The sequence below is a fragment of the Sturnira hondurensis genome, unplaced genomic scaffold (genome assembly GCF_014824575.4).
Source record: "Sturnira hondurensis isolate 20B ecotype Veracruz unplaced genomic scaffold, ASM1482457v3 Scaffold0005563, whole genome shotgun sequence".
Classification (NCBI taxonomy): Eukaryota; Metazoa; Chordata; class Mammalia; order Chiroptera; family Phyllostomidae; genus Sturnira; species Sturnira hondurensis.
This window is the reverse complement of record NW_028078194.1, coordinates 4,945,080-4,968,109: the sequence shown is the minus strand read 5'-3', so window position 1 is coordinate 4,968,109 and position 23,030 is coordinate 4,945,080. Positions and strand designations below refer to the sequence as shown.

General features: G+C 37.3%; 1 protein-coding gene and 1 non-coding gene across 4 annotated transcripts in view; one reads left to right on the top strand and one right to left on the bottom strand.

Annotated features, from left to right (window-relative positions):
• LOC118987996 (protein FRA10AC1) overlaps positions 1-15,037 on the top strand; it is a 33,858-nt gene extending 18,821 nt beyond the window's left edge. For 2 of the 3 annotated variants that reach the window (XM_037047389.1, XM_037047392.1), the window contains 4 exons: positions 1,233-1,351; positions 5,607-5,645; positions 12,589-12,667; positions 14,870-15,037. In XM_037047389.1, the coding sequence (XP_036903284.1) occupies positions 1,233-1,351; positions 5,607-5,645; positions 12,589-12,667; positions 14,870-14,912 (280 nt within the window). In that variant the 3' untranslated portion in view covers positions 14,913-15,037. The remainder of the gene's footprint in view (positions 1-1,232; positions 1,352-5,606; positions 5,646-12,588; positions 12,668-14,869) is intronic. The other variant, XM_037047393.1, reaches the window with a different exon arrangement.
• LOC118988035 (U6 spliceosomal RNA) lies at positions 3,150-3,256 on the bottom strand. The gene has a single exon (XR_005066698.1). It is a non-coding gene; the product is annotated as a U6 spliceosomal RNA (small nuclear RNA).
• Positions 15,038-23,030: the final 7,993 nt, after the last annotated feature.

The following is a 23,030-nucleotide window of genomic DNA, read 5'->3' as shown; positions in this document are numbered from 1 at the left end:
TGTGTGGCCTGTCGGGATCGCGGAGGTCAGGTTTCATGTTCTGAATGACAGTTGGAAGTCTAAGATTCTGCAACTTTATAACATATATAAATTAGTCTATTAATTTTAAAATCAGCTATGTTGTAAATGTACCCTAATATTTCAGCTGTTAAAAATAGATATTAAATACTTAATAATATTTTAATTTTTAAAATTATCAGAAATCTTTAGGTTACTCGAATAGCCTAAATCGTTATTTTCCCTCTGTATCAATGATACTGAGTGGTATCCAAGATGTTTATTTGATCTTGACTTTCAAGCTTCATTTCAAACTTGAAATGCTTCTTAAGAGGTAAAAAATGGTTACTGTCTTAAATAGTATTATAATATTTGGCACAAGTACCTTAATTTTTGGAAAACCTATAATTTTTTAAACCTCTCTGTTGTCTCATCATCTTCCTTTCCTTGTCTGAATTTCAGCATTATCATATTTTTCTATAAAGTATTTCTTTTCTTAACCAATTAAAATAAATTGCTTGCCAACCATGGCACTGCGAACCTTGGAAACCTGGCCTAGAAGAAATAAAGCTACTGCAGTAAAAGGATAAATAGTCTAAAGTAGACATATGAGTTAACAATACACCTTCATTCTATAATACTTTTACTAAAGGTTGTGGCAGAAGTAGGTTCACAGTTGCGAGTTTGTGAAACAGAGTTTATTTTTGTAATATTACTTATTGATCATTGCATTCTTTTCCATACAAACAACTGTAAACCTACTTTGCACCACCCAGTATATTATTTTATTCTTAAGAAAAGAACTTTCTGTTTACTGGTAGTATAGAACTATCACCTTGGTTTCTATTTGTTGTATGTGTTTTTTTCAAAGTGTAGGCAGCTATGAATTATGTAGAGGGATAGGAAATTGTTTTGTAATTTTCCTTTAAATGGCTAAGTAATAGAATATAAAAAAAGGAAATAAGTAAAAATATGATTTATGTTTTCTCAGGTTTGTATAGAGAACTTATAAAAGATAATTTTTTGTCTCAGAGTTTTCAGGCTTTACTATCTTACAGACTTGTCTTAAATAATATACTAACCTAAAATATTTACAGACTCATTTAAGGGTTCCTTATTATGTAAATTACATTATAAAAATAAGAACTTTGATTTTTTTTTTTTGCTCATTGGTTATAATTTTTGTAAAGGTCAGTTGAAAAGTTAACTTTAATTTTATGTTGTTCAACATAAAGGAGAAAAGAAGTCAAGTCCCAAAAAAGGAAGGATAAAATCAACAAAGATTGTGAAGAGTCATCACATAAAAAATCCAGATTATCTTCTGCAGAAGAGACCTCTAAGAAAAAGGATAAAGGTAAAGGGGAATTAGGATGTGGTATCTACTCACATTTTTTAACATGAAGTGCAATCATCCATATGTTTCAAATGTAGAATTAAATTGGTGAATGCGTTTAGAATTCTGTTTTATAGAAGTTGAAAGGAATCTGGTTGGAGAATTCCAATATGGATTTATAGTAACTTACAGGAGTTTCAAGAACAAGGTTGGTTTTGATTCATTTTTGGCAGAAGGTATAATATTGCAAATAGCCTTCTGATTGCTAGATTTGTCACTTGAAGATTTGTTACTTTGAGCAAGTTACTGAACTTCTTGAGTTTTACTTTCCTCATGTAAGTAGGGGTGATGTGGATTCTTGGCCTCTGTACTGCTTGAACTTATTGTCGAGAATCAAGAATGTAAAAGGCACTTTGAACACTAAAACAGTACATAATCGATAGGTCAGTATAAAATTATAACTCTATGATTTCAGTTGTTCCGGTCTGTGATTTTCTCACTAGCTTATGAGCTTCTTGAAATGATAGAAATTGATATATATGTCATCAGAACCTAGCATGGTGGTGTGCACATATACTGGGTAAATAATTATTAAATTCAAATTCATTAGTCAGCCACTTCTTTCCTAGCAATCCTTAAGCTTTGTAAGCCTTCATTTCTTCCTGTGTAAAATGGTCATGATAATAATATAGTAATCACCTTATGGAATTATTTAGAAGTTGCAATAATATATATATGCAAGTAGTTTGCTTTGTACTTGCCACAATTAGCTATTATAAAGGTTACTGTGAGCCCTGGCTGGTGTAGCTCAGTGGATTGAGCGCGGGCCTGCGAACCAGAGGATCGCGGTTCGATTCCCAGCCAGGGCACATGCCTGGGTTGCAGGCTGGTTCCCTGCAGGCCAACTCCCAGCAGGGGAGATTGGCAGAAATTTATTTATCTCTCTGAAGATAAATAAATAAAATCTTTTAAAAAAAAAGATTTTATTTACTTATGTATCTTTGGAGGGGAAGGAGAGAGGGAGAGAAACATCAATGTATGGTTGCCTTTCGTGCGTTTCCTGCTGGAAGTTGGCCTGCAGGGAACCGGCCTGCAACCCAGGCATGTGCCCTGGCTGGGAATCGAACCGCGATCCTCTGGTTCGCAGGCCCGCGCTCAATCCACTGAGCTACACCAGCCAGGGCAGTAAATAAAATCTTAAAAAAAAAAGGTTACTGTGAGTTGCTTTTTCAGCCCCTTATAGAGTCAGATTGGCTGTAACTTAGAGTGAATCAGACTTAAATTAAGTAGGTAATGGTAGGTTGAATTAGATTCATTCCAATGTTACCTTGGAGGGAAAGGGCTCCCTTGCTCCACTTGTGAAGATCTTCAGCTAAGTTACATTCTTACATGCATATTTTTTCTGCTTGCATATTATAATATGTTTAAGCATATAGTACTGCCAAGTTTTAGACTCGGTAAAATTGATAGATGGTGAGAGGAAAATACTATTGTTTATTGAGAAATGGTATTTGAAAGAGAATGCCTTTTTGTCTCTTTCTTAATCATCAACTAACCCCAAAATAAATTTTAATTTTATTTGAGTTTAAATTTTTTTTAAATATTTACAAATTTTATTTTATTTTTTTTAATATTTTATTTTTATTTATCTTTAGAGGGGAAGGGAAGGAGAGAAATATCAATGTATGGTTGCCTCTCGTGAGTCCCCTGCTGGGGACTGGCCTGCAACCCAGGCATGTGCCCTGACTGGGAATAGAACTGCAATCATGTGGTTCGCAGGCCTGCGCTCAATCCACTGAGCTGCGCCAGCCAGGGCAAAAAAAATATGGAACGCTTCACGAATTTGCATGTCATCCTTGCGCAGGGGACATGCTAATCTTCTCTGTATCGTTCCAATTTTAGTATATGTGCTGCCGAAGCGAGCACTAAAATTTTTTTTATTTACCCTGATGTACTAGTAAAATATTTGAAAAATTTGTTGCATTCATTATTGTATTACATAATATTATTGCATTCATATCATAGTATGATACCATATTAATTGTTGCATAGTCCAAATTAAAGATGAACTAATCCCTTGTTAAAATTTATTCAGTACCTTCAAAACAGATAATTAGGTAGCTAGCTACTTGGGGCCAGGGATGGTTGGACCTCTCAGATTATACATACCTGTGATCCTCCTTATAAATATTCTTCCTTTGGTTTCCCTTTTAGTAGATGACATCTCTGTCAACATAAAGAGGAGTATCAGAAATCTGGACATTATCCTTGATGCTTTCTTTTTTCTCATTATTTATGTTAAACTTGTCACAAAATTCTATCAGTTTTACCCCAGGGTATGTATTTCTCAAGTTCTCTCCACCCTGGTTCAGACCACTGTGTTTTTCCTTCTGGACTACTGCTATGTTCTCCCCATTGTGTCCTGTACTGTCTTGACTTCCCACCTTCCCTCCTCTTACTCTGTTTGCCATAGAGCAATGATATCCTGTTGTTCTTAGGATAATAACCAAAACCCTGCACAAAGCCCAAAAGCTTTATATTCATATGATCTGGCATACTAGGCCTTTTACCTATCACTCTCTACTTCACTTTCACACTTTACCCAAATAGCCTTTCAGTTTCTGGAAATTTGAAACTTCTTTTAATTTAGGGACTACACAGATACTATTTCCTCTCTTCCTAAAGCGCCCAGTCCCATCCTAACTCATCCGTCAGGTCTGAGCTTAAATGTCACTTCCTCTGGGATCCTTTCCTGACTCCATCCCTGACCATGGATCTATTAATAAATCAGGGCTCCCATTGTGATTGTATCACAGCCCTGGAACTTTTCCTTCATGGCATATGTGACAATTACATGAAAGCCCAAGGAGGGCAGCAGTGCTCTCTGCTGTGCTCATTGATATATCCTCAGCACCCATTAGCACATGTTAGGTGTAGGTAATAAACAATGAGAAAATTAAAGACTAAATTTAAAGATTGTTTCAGGCAACTTCAGAGATAGGAAATCAAAGTACACTGGAATTGAAACATCTTATTTATCCTTTACTTATTCTTCAGAGCAACTTTGATAGCGGAGTACAGGATATGTTTTTTTTTCAGCTTACATGATATAAAGTAGAAAGTGATAACCTTTTAGCAAGCATGTAGGAAAACCATGTGAAACTCTTTAATATCTTCTTGTATGGAGATTGATCTTGATGTGCTACTTTCTTGCTAGACCACCTTAATTTGGCCCAAATTTAAATTGTAATTAATAAATGCTTAATAGCTGTGTTTGGACTGTTGACACCCCTTCTCAAAACAATGTACTTGCTTGATTTTCCTCTATTTTTCTGGCCTCTCCTCACCTTTTTTGACTAGAATTCCTCCTCAGTCTTACTTACCCTTAATGTTGGAGTTGCTCAGATTGTTATGTAATTTCCCTTCTTTCTTTCCCTCCCACCCCCCACTTCCCGTGTGATCCCATCTATTCTCATAGCTCTGGGTTATCTATCAGTGGATGGGTGGGTGGATGGATGGTTGGATGGATGGATGGATAATTAAATGGCTAGATGGCTGAATGAATGGAGAGGAAGTTTAAGAAAGATAGATCAGTAGCTTGACCTTGAAGACCAGTCTGCTTTGTAGGTATGGACAAAGTACTTAGGTAAAATGTCTTGACAGAAACTCCAGAGTCTTAACCCTCCTACCACCACCCCATCCCCAAGCTGTTCCTTGGAAAGGCCTTTCCTGACACCCTTCAGTCCGCTGTACCAGGCAAGGTTAGGTTCCTGTTAGACGTTTCAGAAGCACCCTGCACTTTTCCTTTGGAAGAAATCATTGGATAACCATTGTAGAATTGAATGATTTAGTTTTATAACAATTGTATATGTGATTTTCAGTCACTGAGAACTTTTGGTTAATTCTCACCTCTATGATCCTTGAAAAAATATTGTGAAAAATGAGTATTTGTAAATGGCTTTCAGATGTTAAATATCTATATATAAAGTATTGGTTCTATTGTAGTTAATCTGTGGGTTGATTTTTTTAGTAACATGTTTTTTAAGCTTTGCGCTAGGTATTCCATTTCATATGAGGGCATAAAAATTACTCCAGAGAATCTAACATTTTAATTAGGAAGATAAGTCTAAGGAACGTGAAAGATTGGAAGACCATGAAGCGCTTTTCTGTAAGATTGTACAGTAAACTAGATTGTTGGGAAGGATTCTGGCTACAGCAACAGCTGTTTCACCTCTGCAAGCTGGTTCTTAACAAAACAATGCTGTTTCCTTTTCAGGACATTCATCCTCAAAGAAATCAGAAGATTCTGTAAACAGTAAGTATCAATTATCTCTTCATTTAGTAAAAATATGTAGATTCAAGATATTTGCAATTTGGGTTTCCCATAAATTGTGACCTGCTCTGATTTAAATTATTTTTTATTTTTGTACTATGTGAGAAAAATCACAGAAAAAGACCAATTATGTATGATTTCTCCCCCCATTTAGAACATTTAAAAGTTTCTTATTTTATGTATAGAAGAGCATAAGATTTTTCTCTAGGAATACAATATATACACATTTAAATTTTATATTATGAAGTATAAAGAGAAATGGAGGGATGGGGTTGCATTGGAAAAAGATTGGGGTGTGTGTGTTAAGATTCAAGAAATGTTGCTTATATTGCACAGGACTGAGTTATCTCTGTCATTTGGTGATTTTGATTGATCAAGTGAAGTGTGTCATTTGTGCATGGAAAGCAAATGTTTGCATCTGATTGCTACTGGTTAGTTTTTTAATTGTAAGGTTTTCACAAGATTGGATCAAACCAGGTTGGATTTGATCAAATATGTGCTACAAATTTTATTATATTTTTTCCCTGTAGCTTTCCACAAAGTATTCACAATGACTTACAAAAATATATACAATAAAAATTTAAAGACATAAAAAATGGAAAAATAATATAGAATAGCAAAATAAAGCTAGAGGTGAAATTAATACAGAAAAATGTTTACCAAAAAGTTTTGCAGAATTGCAAAGGTAGATCACAGATCTGTTACTGTTTTTCCTAAAAACCAAACCAAAGTAGAAAACCACCAGTAGAAGGATTAATTGTACCCATATGATGATAAAGAGAACTTGAAGGATGTTTAGCTTTTTTCAGGCAGAGTTTTGAGAACAGAACCTCCTGTGGGTTTATGAAGGGGGCATCCATTTGTGGTACAACAAGCAGCACCCTTGCGTCTCAACAGTGATACAATGTTCAATTTCTTAAACACTTTGCAGTAGCCTTTGGGCCTAACAATAGAGTATTATCAATAGCATATCTAATTCATTTTATAATATCTAGACTTATTTTATAGAAATTCAGATATTTGAGACTTCTAGGCTTACTTGGAAATTTATAAACTGAAGAATTAATTTTTTCTAATTTTAAAGTAATAATGTGTTTACTGTGGCAGACTCAGGAAAAGAATTAGTAAATACTTCAAATCCCACCATTCAAATATAAACATTATTAGCATTTATAATTCTTAACGAGAATTTTTAAGTATTTAGTAATCAAAATTTTGCACTGAGAAAAGAGTAAAATAGAAATTTAGTTGAAAAGATTTAGTGTTTACTCCCTTGGCTGGTTTGGCTCAGTGTATCAAGTGCCGACCTGCAAACTAAGGATTCCCAGTCAGGGCACATTCCTGGGTTGTGGGCCAGGTCCCTGGGTGGGGGAGCACGAGACACAACCACACATTGACATTCTCTCCCTCTCTTTCTCCCTCCCCCTCTCTCTAAAAATATATAAATATAATATTTTTAAAAACATCTAGTGTTTAAAAATGTAATGAAGAAAGTATTATCGGTGGAGGCATTTCTCTAATACACATATGCCTTAGAAATTCTTTTGTTCATACCACCTTAGTTCTCAGCGTATTTGAAGTGTTTGAAGAACTGATTCTTTCTCCCCACGTGACTCCTGCTCTATCAGCAGCTCTTTCATCTGACCCGGGTGAAGTGCAGTGACAGCTCCTAGGACACAGCCAGGCATGAAACTGACAGACTTACGCTGTCTGAGGACGGAGTAGTAAATATGTGTGTTTTTAAAAAACACACACAGGATAAAATAAGAAATTTTATTTTAGTTTTTATCCATTTCCAGCAGTCCATTGCAATGAGAGGTATGAAGGCCTATTTAATGTAGAAAAAAAAAACACTGCCTGTTTCCTATTCATTTTTCATTATTACAAGTTCTTGACTTACTCATTTATTTTCATTCTTTTATTTACTCTTTCTAACCCCACAGTCCTCCCTTTAGCCCCTGTGATCCCCCCCATCTTCCAGAAATAGCCTTAAGTCTCTTTACCTCTCGGCTAGGTCAGACTTCTGTAGTGGAGAGAATATTGTACCCAGTATGAAGAACCTCTAGTGTAGTTTGGTTCTTGAAGAAACACGTTATCCACTTCAAGGTGACCTGCTCTCCACTTGGCAGGCAGAAAGCCACTTAGTGTATTGAGTAGGAGACATCTGCCTTGTTGTGTTCAGTGTGCCGAACCCAGGCGTCCTCTCAGGTCGTCAGCAGTCTGTCGTAGATGGCTGTGGCATGATTTCAGAACTCAAATCTTNTGTAGTGGAGAGAATATTGTACCCAGTATGAAGAACCTCTAGTGTAGTTTGGTTCTTGAAGAAACACGTTATCCACTTCAAGGTGACCTGCTCTCCACTTGGCAGGCAGAAAGCCACTTAGTGTATTGAGTAGGAGACATCTGCCTTGTTGTGTTCAGTGTGCCGAACCCAGGCGTCCTCTCAGGTCGTCAGCAGTCTGTCGTAGATGGCCGTGGCATGATTTCAGAACTCAAGTCTTACTAATCCTATTTCTCATTTACATGTAGATACTATTCAGTTACCCTTTTATGCCTCTTGGACATGAGGATTATTAAAACCAAATCTATGAGGAAAAACCTAATTTCTGTGGGGGAAAAGAATTGTAACTTGCATTTGTCGAGTGTCTGCTTTGTCAGCCACAACAGCAAGTGGTTTAGTTGTATTATCTCATTTAATATTAATAATGGGTATTTAATATCCCATTTGGCAGACTAGAGGATTGAGGCCCAGAGAATTTACAGGCATATCTCAGAGATATTACAGGTTCAGTTTCCTAGCACCACACAGTAAAGCCAGTGTTGCTATAAAGTGAGTCATAATCTTTTTGTTTGTGGAGGATCTTGTCTTCAGTTTATTTTTTTAAAAAAACCAACATCTGTGAAGCACAATAAAGAAAAGCAACGAGGTATGCATGTATATAAATTGCCTAGGATCAAGTAATTGGTTAATGGCAGAACTGGGAATAAACACAGGTTTCTGAGTCTACGACCTCTTACCTATGTGATTAATAACTTCATCAGTGAGTCAAATGTAAATCTATTCAGTACATTTTGGCAGATACTTTATACAAATCCACATTAGATGATATATTCTGTGTCTCAGTTCTATCTGTAAAATGGGCATAAAGAGACTTTGTTGGATTATTATCAGTCTAATGAGATAACATTTGAGTAAAGCGTGTGTCTGGTACAAAGTAGGTCTTTGATAACCTGTAGCTATAATTGTTACAATATAAGAGAAAAATACCAAACATTAAACATTCTGTATTCTCTAAAATTGATCAGATCAATTATTAAAAATTGATAAGTCTGTAATTAAGTCTGTAAAAGTCTGATCTGTTGATTTGTCATAATTGGAGATTTGCCACTTCTTCAGTAGGTCAAGATATTCAGGGATCATATAATAACCAGGAAAATCAAAATGATAGACCCGCTTTTATTATTCAAAGTATGAGGAGAACTGTGCAGTTTGCATCATTTTCTACAGGGAACATTGAAAACTTAAAGCAGTCAAGAACAGGACCCACGGCACTGACACGACTTGAAGCTGTGTCGTGGGAAGCAGGTTGAGGGAACTGCATGTTTAGCTTGGAGGAAGATGCAGGAATGGGGGAAAGAGGTAGGGAGGGAGACGTGGAAACGAGATATTGGCAAAACCACTGCTATGTGGGAGACTAATATTTGGTGTGTGGGGGGACAGGGGAGATTTACCCCCACCCTCTGCACTCTTAGATTCTGAATGGCTGGCCTAATAATAAAATCGACGTAAGATTAGATGAACAGGAGAAAAACATAGGCACATGAGAGGTCATCATATGATGTTCACGTCATAAAGTGAGGCTCAAAGAAATGATCGAACCAGGCATCTTTTATAGTTCTTAGACAAAGAAACAATAAATCAGTGAAGAAATTGGCAGAACAAAAGGGAAAGTGCTCGTCAGAAAGGAATGTAAGCAAGGTTTGGGTACTCGTTAGTGAGGCATCTAAACAAAATGAGGGGTTGGATAGTGAATTAGAAAAGAGGCAACCAGGTTTGTTTCCACAGATTCTTTGGCTCTGGGTCCTTTAATTCTAGTAAAGGAATTCTTGGTCCCCAGGTGCGGGGAGGGAGGATACCTTTTCCCTGGGAGATTTAATCCCTGCTTTTAGGAACAGAGAGATCAGAGTGGTTTTTTTACTAGCAGTTTCCTAAGTAATTTTAACTGAAAATAATCAATATGCCATTGTGAAATATTTGGGGGCTGCCTGCCTTGGGTTTCCATAGGTGAACGATTGGCAGAACTAGAGGCTGTGGATAAAAATTGCTGGGGACAGAGTTTTGCCTTATTTCAAGGAAAAACTTGTCAGAACTAGCTGAAGAAAAGAATGGGGGACTGTGCTGCTTCAGGAAGTAGTGAGATGTTCAGGCGTCGATTGGATGGCCACTTGTTATCAGAGATGGTACAATAAAAGGTTCACTCATTGGATAAGGGTTGGATTAAAGACCTCTACAATCCCCTTCCAACGCAGAGTCAGAGGTTTAAATTTTGATCCCTACTTGCGAACAGATTTGCATAGGTTTGATGCTGATGCAGGAGGATCATTTTGTATTGTCCACCATACTAATTTTTATTTCTTTAAAAAACAACACCCCTCCCACCTCTGGCAGGTTACAGCAGTTATCTTTGGAATGGTTTGTAGTTACTGTCACCCTCAGGGAAACAGGAGATGCTAGATTCATGGAGTTAGTTACAAGGGACCTTAAAAGTCATGTAGTCTGATATTGTAGATTCACTTCTCAAAAGGTATTTCATCAGTTTTTCAGCAGGTGCTCTATCAGAGAGTTATCTAAACTGATTTGATTTTTTAAGGAAACCTTGATCGTCTGGCATCAGAGAACTTGTGTAGGAAAGCTGGCATGTGGGAAGTACTTTTGAGCGGGACTATGAGAGCAGGTGGTTGTAAGGCCTTTTGCAATTCGCTGTCCACTTTCAAAGGCATTGTAAATTTGTTCTCTTATGCCATCAATAGGGTTACACCATAGGGATAACTTTATTAAGCCTACATAGTTTTTTTGTGCTTTTTTCCCCCATAAAAATAAAAGTGGAATACTCTTAATTCTTACTGCATAATTCAGTTTGGGACACTGGCTGTCATTGAGTGGAAGTCTTGTTCCAAAGGCGTTATACTTTTATCATCCTTGGATGTAGATCATTAGAGATACATCCCTCTGTTTTTGATCCATTTTTGTTAGAATTTGGGCCAGAATAGATTCAGTTGGGACCAAAGTTCAGATACACATAGTGATTCAAGGAGCAGAGTCCAACAGGTGAAAGGCTAAAACCACCGTGGCAAATCAGTGCTGTTGTATGTTTGTCTTGTGTTTGACTAAGGGACATGCTGTTTGACGTCTGTAGTGCTGGGCCAAATTTGTGTCAGTTCTTTTTTAGACTAGTGGTCATTATTGGAGAGGAATTATTTACTACTGTAATTACGTTGTGGCATATAATTTTATTGCCTCATAATAATTTTTTAGTGCTTGATAATTTTTAGTTGACTGATATAAGGCGATTGATTTGAAACATATTTTGTCATAATTCAAAACTACGTGTATCTTATTTTTAGTTACTTCAAAGGTAGTGCATGATTATTTAAAATACAAAAAAATTGAAAATGCTTAAAGTAGAAAGTGAAAGTACCCCAGGCCCACAGGTAATATAGTCACTGTTAGAGTCTGTGTGGTCCTTATAAACTTACAATACATATATACATAACGCAAATATAATTCTCTCTATATATCTATATGTAGATATTTGTATAAAGTTTTAAATATAAATTGGATTACATCATGCATGCTTTCTGTAACTTAAAAAATTTAACATATCACAGACATTTTCCCATGGTGATACATATAGATATGCTGAGATCTCTTTAATAGCTGTTTAGTATTTATTCAACCAATCTTTTTTTTTAAAAGATTTTTTATTTATTTATTTTTAAAGAGGAAGGGAAAGAGAGAAGTATCAATGTATGGTTGCCTCTCGTGAGTCTCCCACTGGGAACTGGCCTGCAACCCAGGCATGTGCCCTGACTGGGAATCGAACCGTGATCGTGCGATTCGCAGGCCTGCGCTCAATCCACTGAGCTACACCAGCCAGGGCTATTCAACCAATCTTTAATCCCTAATTAGTGGGGATTTAGGTTGTTTACTTCTGTTGTTATCATCATACAATGAACATCTTTGTATGTATATCTGAGGTGCTTATTTTAAGTAAATAATTAAATTCCAAAACCCAGCATTGCTGGTCAAAGGGTATGTACATTCTAAACTAATCTGTATTACTAGATTTTCCTCAAGAAAAAGTTTACAGAAATTTTACTTCTAACATATGAGAATTTCTATTTCTTCACTATAACAGGCCTCTTCTAATTAATATAATCAACATTAATTTAAAAAATATCTGACTTTTCTTTCATAATTTAGCTTAGTCCTACATAACTAGTTAAGTTTTTGAGGTCTTGATCCTAAAGTAACTATATACTCTCTATAAAAATCTTAACGTGCATGTCTTTTGTATTACCAATAAAAATAAGAAAGTAAATCAAAGACAACCAAGTATATTACAAGAGATAATTCCTTTATTAGCGTTAATATTGGAATCGCTACTTTTTGTAACTTAAGTTTTCCATGAGCTTTTAACTCCTTGGTCTTTTTACTGAGACTCTTTGGTATATATCAGCTTATTTATTTATTTTTAGAAAGAATTTATTGGTCTGGAAGAGTGAATTAAATTTCCAGAGCCATAAAAGTTGAAGCTAAACTGCAATTAAATCTGAAGTTAATTTAATTGCATTGGTGGGCAGTTCAAAATGTGTTTTAATTATAATACTCTCGTCTTTAAAAAAATCTCTTTTAAATGAACAGGAAGCTCTGATGAGGAAGAAAGTACCTCAGAATCTGAACTTTGGAAGGGCCCCCTACCAGAAACTGATGAAAAATCACAGTAAGTTCTTACGTAAATAGGTAATACAATAATACCCTTTTTATCAGTTAAGGAAGCTATGACCACAGCCGTTCTTGACAACAGTTAATGAAAACTTATCATCATGAAAGTCTGTTTAATGCCAGGGACCTCCTACCCTGGTAAGATCAGAGATTTTTCTGAGCCATTGTTCGTGGCTATAAAGAACCAACTTGTTTATCTTGGTGAGTAAATCTTTCCTCACCTCTAATAGATGACCAGGTTTTTGCTTAGATTCCTTAAGAGAATGGTTGTTTACTAGCTCCAGAGCAGTCCATGCACGATAATCAGCAGTCCATTCTGATTATCATGAATCTGTACAGGAGAGGGCGCTACTCGAAGACATATATGGGTGTAAAAGTTTACTTGCCAGCATCCCTTTACCCACACAGAGAACTCATTGCCTGCGTTTATCTCTGCTCTGGGTGGAAGAGCTGTCTGGATATGGGCTGGGATAGTGGCAGTTTTTGTTGTATGCTGGGGTGTTCACCATTTGAACTTTATCTGTTAAAAGAGGATAAAATAGTACCTAGTGTATAGAGTTTATTATTAAAGTTTAATGAAATAAAAAATGTAAGGCACATGGTACAATACCTACAAATATGGTAACTCCTCAATCAAGTGTAGTCTCATTTTGTTTGTCCCGAAGCGTATGTGGTTCATGATAGAGAGACCTGTTAAATTAGCCATAATTTGGTGGTTTAAGTTGATTGTAAAATATCTTGCTGATTATGCTAATTGTGTGTTCTCGGGTTTGCTGTAAAAAGGTTTTTTTTAATAAGATTATTTTTTTCTGTAGCCTTTGACCTTTTTGTTTTATTTCTTTTTAGCCAAAGAATTTTTACATGTGTGGTCATTATACATCACATTATTTAAAAGTTACTGGTATAAATAAAATATTGCTATCTTAGTTAAATTTTTGACTAAACTTTCAACCACACACTTTCCCCTTGAATGGCTTCACAGCTGAAAATGATGGAATATGTCTTAGAGTCAACTTACCTTTTTAGCAATAAAGATCTATAAGTAAATCTTAAGGCTTTTGTAATCCCAAACTCTGTGGCTCTGTAAAAACTTGGCATTGATAAAAAGTACTAAACATCTGAGTTCTCACAGAGATTCAGCTAATTTTACTTAAGTTCTTACTATTTGTAGAATTCCGCATTTTTCCATCATGCTAGGGGAAAGGAACAGGAGCACGGGGAATACCAAGTTGCAGATCATTTTTAAATCAACTTCATCTGATTTTGTACATTTTTTTTCAATTTTGACATAGTTGTGATGGCTTGATGCAGTTACAGTTATTTAAAACCAAAATGATAGAGTACTGTTGTGAATCTCCAGTTTAAAGGGCATTTTCTAAAGACTGGTACACTGAAATTTGACTATTCAGCTTGATTTCCCCATTCCCAGAAGGAGGAAAAGCAACTTTGCATACATTTAACCCTTACAGCAGCTCTCCGAGGAAATGTAATGTTCCCACTTTACCGACCAGGAAGCAGCCCAGAGAGTTTAACTGACTTGCTCACCTTCCAGGAGGTGACAGAGCTGGGACTTGGATGCTCTTGGACTTGAACACACGCTGTTTCCACAGCACAGCTCTGGCTCCTGGCCTTAATTCTTACTAGTACTTTATAATTTTCATAGTATTTTTAACACAGTAACACATGTTTAATATCTCCTTCCAGAGTTCTGATCTTTGTTTTAGAGGTAATCTACTGGTACATTTACTGTTTTACTCTTCCAGTAAGAAAACTTGAAGCCTAAGCGTATTTTCCAAATTGGCTAGGAGTAACACTTGTATGTTTTCTTTAAAAAGTTTCTTTTTTACTCATTTCTTGATCAGACTATAATTTAATATGAGAATGAACAGAAAAGTTATAAAGTGAACCAAAAAAATTAAGAAATACCATTTTTCGAAGTACTTCAAAGTAAAATCTTAGGTAGTAAATACATTTAGGGAGAGGTACCAACATATAAAACATTTTAATTTCAATCAGTCTGGGTATAGTTTTAGTTATTTAGAAGCTAAAAATTATTTAATAGATGAATCATGAAATATATTGATAGGTAGAAAAATCAGCAAATATTGAATTAAAGTATTTCATTGATCTCATGTGTCACCTAGTAATGTTTTTTCTCTAATTGCTTATCTTAATCAATGTGTATACTTTTTTTAAATAGGGAAGAAGAATTTGATGAATATTTTCAAGATTTGTTTCTGTGAGATGGAAGAGAGAATCCTACATTCCTTAATATAAAAATACACTTTGAAATGATTCCAAAAAGGTTTATCCGCAAGTTGCAGTTTGAGTGATTTGTCTCTAGAAATAAAAATTCAGCTACTCTCAAGATGTCAAAGGCTTTGGAAGTTCATTACTTGTGTTGGAGACACTTGCTCCACCTTTCGTGTGACCTCCTGAGTTGCTTGTCTACACCTCTGTTCATCTGTAGCTCCCAGAGGATGGAGCTAGCACACCGCATAGAGATTCCATTGTTCCTCAATTTTGTGGGGAACAAAAAGTTTCTTTTTCATTTATTCATATTTATATTCCCTTGCCTCAATTAGTTAAAATTCTTTGGGTTATTGGAATCTCACAAAAATCATAAAGTAGATTAAGTATATTTCAGCTAGCTTCATTTGGTACACGGGCATTTCTCTTTTGAGCACCTGCTTCCTATTACCACCTGTTTCTAGTTGCCTTTTTTTTTTTTGGCTTACCTTTCTCATGCTTCCTTCTTACCTTCTACCACTGGAGTGAGTTAGTCGTAATCAAATTTGACTTTCCAGTGTGTGGGTAATTGCTTAGAAAGTAAATTAGTACCATGGGAAGCCAAATGAGGTACCAGTGGTCTAAAACATGTGTTCACAAAAGTTCACTCTCAAACAAGCTTACCCAGTAAGCTAATTTAACTGAATTATACAGTGTTCACAAAACTTGCCTATGGATATACTTGTATGCACAGATATAGTATAAAATGTCACTTCTTAACTGGGGGTCAATACCCGCAAGAGCCACGAATGTGCTTCGGGAAAACTAAGCACCCCTAGAGTCTGTGGGAACTTCTGTGTTGATGTGGGTTTTTGTGGTAGGAAAGGGTCCAGTTTCATCAGTTTTCAAAAGGATTCATTGATATTTTTAAAAGTTAAGTCCCATTTTTATAAGGAGCAAATTGGTAGATAGAGGAGAAGATGAGTGATAGATAATAAGAGTGAGGACATACAGCAAATGACTAGCATTCCAATTATTTTGTTGAATCCAGATATACTATTTTCAATGACATTTAAATGTGGAATGATTGGCATTAAACTGCAAAATAATTTAGTGTCTTATTTTTAAATGGTTAGTATCAGTGATTTTCTTTTCACTAAATAGTTGTCATTCATAAATTCAGTGTTGATTTATTAATGTTAAGCATTTTTTAAAGTCCTCTCATTTCTTAAGTTTGTCTTTTTTCATCTAACTACTTAATAGTGAATAAAGAGGAATCTTGATTTCTGAGGAACAAGTATTTGAATGTTCAGCAGCAAAACTGATAATAATGGAATATATGTAGCTAAATATTTGTGTGATAAAATAAGGTTGATTCCCTATGTGTTCAGAGAGTCTGAGGTTTTAACACAGCTTTAGACACAGCTGCAAAACCTGGGGCAGGAATCACGCTGCTGGCTTATTAGTGGAGAATCTGAAGTGCAGACAAAGCATGAGTAATTTGCTCTGAATACACAGCTAGGAAGTGACAGGGTTGGGAGTTGCTTCTCAGCTTTTGGAAGCAACACGCAACTGCCATACAGGCTGTCACATTTTCTGTCTTACCTGTCTGATTATCTTTAAGTGGCCAACTAACTTCCATGTGAAAGGAGATGGGACTGTCTCAAAAATTCTGAGAGCTTCCAGGGATACCTTCTATTCCCAATTGTCAAGTTCGCTATATTTTCATAAATGTTCTTCTGCTTGGCTCTCTGTGTTCACAGAAGTGGACACGTTGCAGAGAAGATACCTTTCCTCATAAAATCATTTGCTCTCCTTCAAGAAAGGAGAAGAGCAAAACCCAGAGGTCCAAAGAGTCTGGGTGATCAGAAATTTTTAGAAACCAGAATCCCATCAATAGATTTTTAAAATTTTATTGTTATTCTATTACAGTCGTCCCAACTTTGTCCCCTTTGCCTTCCTCCACCCATCCCGCCCCCCGCTCCCACAGTGAGTCCCCACACTCTTGTCCACGTCTGTGGGTCATTCATACACGTTCTTTGACTGATCCCTTTCCCTTCTTCCCACCATTATCCTCCTCCCCCCTCCTCTCTGGGTGCTGTCAGCCCGTCCCATGTTTCCATGCATTTTGTTCTCTTTTGCTTGTTAGTTTATTTTGTTCATTAGGTTTTTAAAGAAGAACTTTTTTTTTTCAATTTTTTTATTTAATTATTTTTCAAGTACAGTTTTCTGTCTATTACTCCCATCCCGTCCCATCCCTCCCACCCCCCATCCTCCCCCCTCCCTCCCATTTCCACCCTTCTCAGTTGTTGTCCATGTATCCTTTATATAGGTTCCTCTAAATCCCTCCCTTATTTCCCCTGAAATTCCCTCCCCTCTCCCCTCTGGTCACTGTCAGCCTGTTCTCTATTTCAGTGTCTTTGGTTATATTTTGCTTGCTTGTTTGCTTTGTTGTTTAGCTTCCTGTTAGAGGTGAGATCATATGGTATTTGTCCTTCAACACCTGGCTTATTTCACTCAGCAAAATGCTTTCCAGTTCCATCCATGTTGTTGCAAAAGGTAGGAGCTCCTTCTTTCTTTCTGCAGCATAAAATTCCATTGTGTATATGTACCATAGTTTTTTGATCCATTCATTTACTGACGGGCACCTAGGTTGCTTCTTTTAATGAAAAAGTAATAGGACAAGGTGTAGTGGATGCTGTGATGTGTGTGGCAGTTTCCCCACTGCGGGACCAAGGCACTCATTTCCCAGCTGCTGGCCTGGTGGTGACAAGCCACTCGGCTAAGTCCCTCTCAGGGAATCACGCATAATGGCTGAGAACCATCGTGCCTGAGAGAGAGGGGAAGGGTGGGAGAGGGAGGGAGAGAAACATCAGTCTGCCTCACACAAACCCTGCAACTGGACTGAGCCTGCAACCCGGCATGTCCCCTGACTGGGAATCAGACTGGCCACCCTTAGCTTTGTGGGACATCACCCAACCAACTGAGCCACAGTAGCCCATATTTTATAAAAACGAGTACATAGCATAGACAAAAGTGGGGAGAACTACATACTAAAATGTTAATGTTTTTATAGGTGATGAAAATACAAGTGACATCTCTTTGTTTATCAGGAATTTTATTATTTTGTGTCTTTTTTCAATACTTAACCATCTACTTGGTAACTTAGAATACTGTATACTAGAGCTTTCTAATGAGTAATTACTATTGACTTGTTCCCAAAATTAATTAATGAGAACCCTCTAATTCTATACTGTAAACTCTATTACTGGACTTATCTCTCATTTCTGGGTCTCTGATACGACTGTATTCCTAAAACTTTATATTACCCAATGAATTGATGCCGGAACCAGACAGGTCAACATTGTTTGTTCCAATTATAGATATTAACATATACCAAATCAGTGTATTAGAAAGTAAAGATGAAAGAGAAAAAGAAAGAAAAAAGTTTTTAGAGGAATGGAGAAAGTAAAATAGTGTTCTACTTATTTATGCATTTATTTGGTTGATTCTTGTATGTGCCCTAACTGGAGATTGAACCTGTAACCTTGGCCTATAGGGCTGACACTCTGACCGACTGAGGTGCCTGGCCAGGACCTGATGTTCCAATTTTTGCAGACCTTCACTGCTGTGACATTGGTTCCCCACAATTTGCTTTCTACTGACTGAGAAGGGTAAGTTGTGTTGAGCTGACTGATACTTTAAGATCCAAAATTACATAAAGGTAAAGAAAAATTTTTCTATGCAGTTTCTAAAATAATCCTGGAAGTGTAGTTTCAAAATTAGTTTAAGCAGTAGAAATAAGATGTACAAGATCTCCTTACCCAAAGCGATGACTTAAGTAGACAATACTCATTTGGTTGTATGCATTGAGTTTTTTTTCTCCCCCCAAATAATTTTATTTACAGGTTCTCCTCATTTATAAACCTGTATGATGAGATTAGAAATACCCATATTTACTAAGCACCTACCTTAATACCAGGTACTTCCCTAGGTGCCTGGATAGAGCTATGAACAAAACAGACTAAAACAGACAAAAATTTTCATCTCATGGACCTTACCCTATATTTTAATGTTTTAAGTATTTATTTATTTATAGTTTATTGAATATGCTATTGTAGTTGTCCTGATTTTTCCCCCTTTGCCACCTCTTCACCCAGCACTCCCCTGCTTCCTCAGACAGTTCCCCATTGATGGACATGACCCATTGTTCATGTCCATGGGTCATGGGTATAAGTTCTTTGGCTGCTCCATTTCCTATAGTTTACATCCCCGTGGCTATTCTATAACTGCCTCTTTGTACTTCTTAATCCCCTCACCTCTTCACCCATTTCCCCACATTCCCCTCCCACCTGGCAACCATCAAAATGCTCTCTATGTCCATGATTCTTGTTCAGTTTGTTTTTTAGACTTAATTGTTGGTAGATTTGTATTTTTTGCTATTTAGATTTCATGGTTTTGATCCTTTAACATTTCATATAATAATGGTTTGGTGATGATAAACTCCTTTAGTTTTTTTCTTGTCTGGGAAGCTCTTTATCTGCCCTTCAACTCTAAGTGATATCTTTTCTGGGTAGAGCAATCTTGGCTGTAGGTACCTGCTTTTCATGACTTTGGATATTTCTTTCCAATCCCTTCTTGCCTGCAAAGTTTGCTTTGAGAAATCAACTGACAGTCTTATGGGAACTCCCCTGTGTAACTAACTTATTTTCTTTTGCTGCTTATAAGATTCTTTATCTTTAACCTTTGGCATTTTAATTATCTTGGAGTGGGTCACTTTGCAACCATCTTGTTTAGGACTCTCTGTATTTCCTGGCCTTGCATGTCTATTTCCTTCACCAAATTAGGAAAGTTTTCTTTCATTATTTTTTTGAACAATCTTCCAATTTCTTGCTCTTTCTCTTCTGGTACCCCTATGAGGAACATGTTGGAACTCTTGAAGTTGTCTTACAGGCTGCTTATACTGTCCTCATTTTTTAAAATTCTTTTTTTTCTTGTTCTGATTGGTAGTTTTTTTCCTTCCTTATGTTCAATATCATTGGTTTGATTCTCAGCTTCATCCACTCCACCATTGTTTCCCTGTAAATTGTTCTTTATTTCCATTACTGTATCCTTTGTTTCTGACTGGATCTTTTTATGCTGTTGAGGTCCTTACTAAGTTCTTTGAGCATCCTTATAACCAGAGTTCTGAACTCTGCATCTGATAGATTGCTTATATCCATTTCATTTAGTTCTTTTTCTGGAGTTTTGATCTGTCCTTTCATTTGGGCCATGTTTCTTTGCCTCCTCATTTGGCATCCTCCCTGTGTTTGTTTCTGTGTATTAAGTGCAGCTGTCTTGACTTGCAGCTGTCTCTGTGTCTCGGTAGTGTGGCCTAATGTAGTGGGTGACCTGTAGGGTCCAGTGGCATAGCCTCCTGTATCACCCAAGCTGGGTACTCAAGGTGCACCTTTGTATGGGCTGAGTACACCCTCCTCTTGTAGTTCAGCCTTGACTGCTGTTGGCAGATCTATGGGAGGGATTTACCCAGGTCAGTCAGCTGCAAGGGTTGGCTGTGACCACTGACCACCAGTCTCCACTCTTTAGCTGGAGGATCAGCTGTACAGGGACAGGGTGGTGGTGTTCTGATGTGGTCTGGAACTGTCCACTGGGTGTGCTGGCCCTGGGATTTCCCAAGTCGTGCAGGCCAAGGTCAGCCCCCCATTCTGTGTTTTGCCCAGGGCCACCTTACCTGAGCTATAAAGCGATCTGAGATGGTTGCTACTTGTGTTGGACTTAGAGATTCCCAGGCAAAGCCAAGCTGTGAATCAAAGCTGGCTGCTGCTAATGCTGGGCCTGGAGCTCACTGAGGCCAGCTGTTGCTTATTTGAGAAGCCTTAGGAGGTTATGGAGCAAGAGCCAAGACCAGCCATTTATATGAAAATAAAAAACAGCTTGGGTAGGCCTGTAAGATGGGTGGGCAGAGTCTCTGGAGGTTTCCAAGGGGGGGTCAAACAGTGTTAAACCGGTAGATGGAGATCTAGGTATGGCACCAACTTGCCAGCTCTGTGGGGGGAGTGTTTAGAAAAGGGACGATGGTCTCTGCTTGCCTGATGGTCTCTCTTGCCTAGACACTTCAGTTGCTCCATGTGTGCCACTGGTGCCCTTCAGGCTGCTACCCTGGTGCTGGAGCTTAGAGGGAGTGAGTCTGAATAGGTGAGTCGATGTGATGGTTCTTTAAGAGGAACTGCTTGGGGCTCCAGTAGTTTCTTCAACCGATTGAATCCATGCTGGTTTTTGCAGCCAAAAGTTGTAGGTACTTACCTTCTTGGCACTGGAACCCTGAGCTGGAGGGCCTTTTGTGGGGCTGGGACTCCTCAACCAGAGATATCCCTCCCGAATTTTTGTCCACCATAAGTAAATATGGGACCTGCCTGTTCTGTGTGCAGTGTATGCAGAAGGCACTATGATGAATTCAACGTGTCAAAAGTGGTTTGTAAAGTTTCAAGCTGAAGGTTTCTTAGAGGACAATGCTTAATGGTTGGGTAGACATGGTTGAAGTTGATAGCGATCAAATTTAGACATTAATTGAGAACAATCAACATTATATCACACATGAGATAGCCAACGTACTCAAAATATCCATGTCAGTAAAGTGATTGATGAAAATGAAAAATATGTCTTTTATTTTATGGAAAAAAACTACACAGGCTTTTTGGCTAACCCAATAATATCTCCTGTATAATAAAACATTAGAGGTTCATAGGTCAACAGTTCAATTCATTATAACTAGATATCTCTTGATTTAAAAAAAATCTGTGGTGTAATTATTATTATTTGGTCTGTTTTCTAATTTGGCCTATGGTTATAGGTAAGAAAAGGAAGAAATCTTAATTTTTTTCTGATGTCCACACATGTACCAGGTAATAGAATTATTTGATTATCTTTAGTGCCTCTTGAAAAGTTAGTACATAGAATCAATATATAGTTCTAGCAGTCATTTTTAAAAGTAACCTCTCTTGAAGTCCTTCCCAATGGCTTTTTAAAAAAATATATTTTATTGATTATGCCTTTACAGTTGTCCCATTCCCCCCTTCACTCTCCTCCACCCTGCACACCCCTCCCCCACCATTCCCCCCCTTTCATTCATGTCCACGTGTCATAAGTTCTTTAGATTCTGTATTTCCCATAGTATTCCTGCCCTCCCCCCTATCTATTTTCTACCTACCATCTCTGCTACTTATTCTCTGTTCCTTCTCCCCCTTCTCCTCCTCCCACTCCCCTGTTGCTAACCCTCCATGTGATCTCCATTTCTATGGTTCCACTCCTGATCTAGCTGTCCTCTTAGTTTGCTTTTGTTTTAGGTGTGGTTGTTAATAACTGTGAGTTTGCTGTCCTTTCACTGTTCATATTTTTTATCTTCTTTTTCTTAGATAAGTAAGTCCCTTTAACATTTCATATAATAAGGGCTTGGCGATGATGAACTCCTTGAACTTGACCTTATCTGAGAAGCACTTTATCTCTCCTTCCATTCTAAATGAAAGCTTTGCTGGATAGAGCAATCTTGGATGTAGGACTTTGGATTCCATGACTTGGAACACTTCTTTCCAAACCCTTCTTGCCTGTAAGGTCTCTTTTGAGAAATGAGCTGACAGTCTGATGGGCACTCCTTTGTAGGTGACTGTCCCCTTATCTCTTGCTGCTTCTAGGATTCTCTCCTTCATTTTAATCTTGGCTAATGTAATTATGATGTGCCTTGTTGTGTTCCTTCTTGGGTCCAACTTCTTTGGGACTCTCTGAGCTTCCTGGATTTCCTGGCAGTCTATTTCCTTTGCCAGACTGGGGAAGTTCTCCTTTATTATTTGGTCAAACAAGTCTTCCTCTCATGGTTGTTCCTCTTCCCCTTCTGGTACCCCTATAACTCGGATGTTGGAATGTTTAAAGATGTCCTGAAGGTTCCTAAGCCTCTCCTCATTTTTTTGAATTCTTGTTTCTTCCTTCTTTTCTGTTTGGTTGTTCTTCCTTCTGGTCCACTCCCTTGATTTGAGTCCCAGTTTCCTTTCCATCACTATTGGTTTCCTGTCCATTTCCCTTTATTTCAATCAGTTTAGCCTTCATATGTTCCTCTAATTTGTGACTAAAATCAACCAATT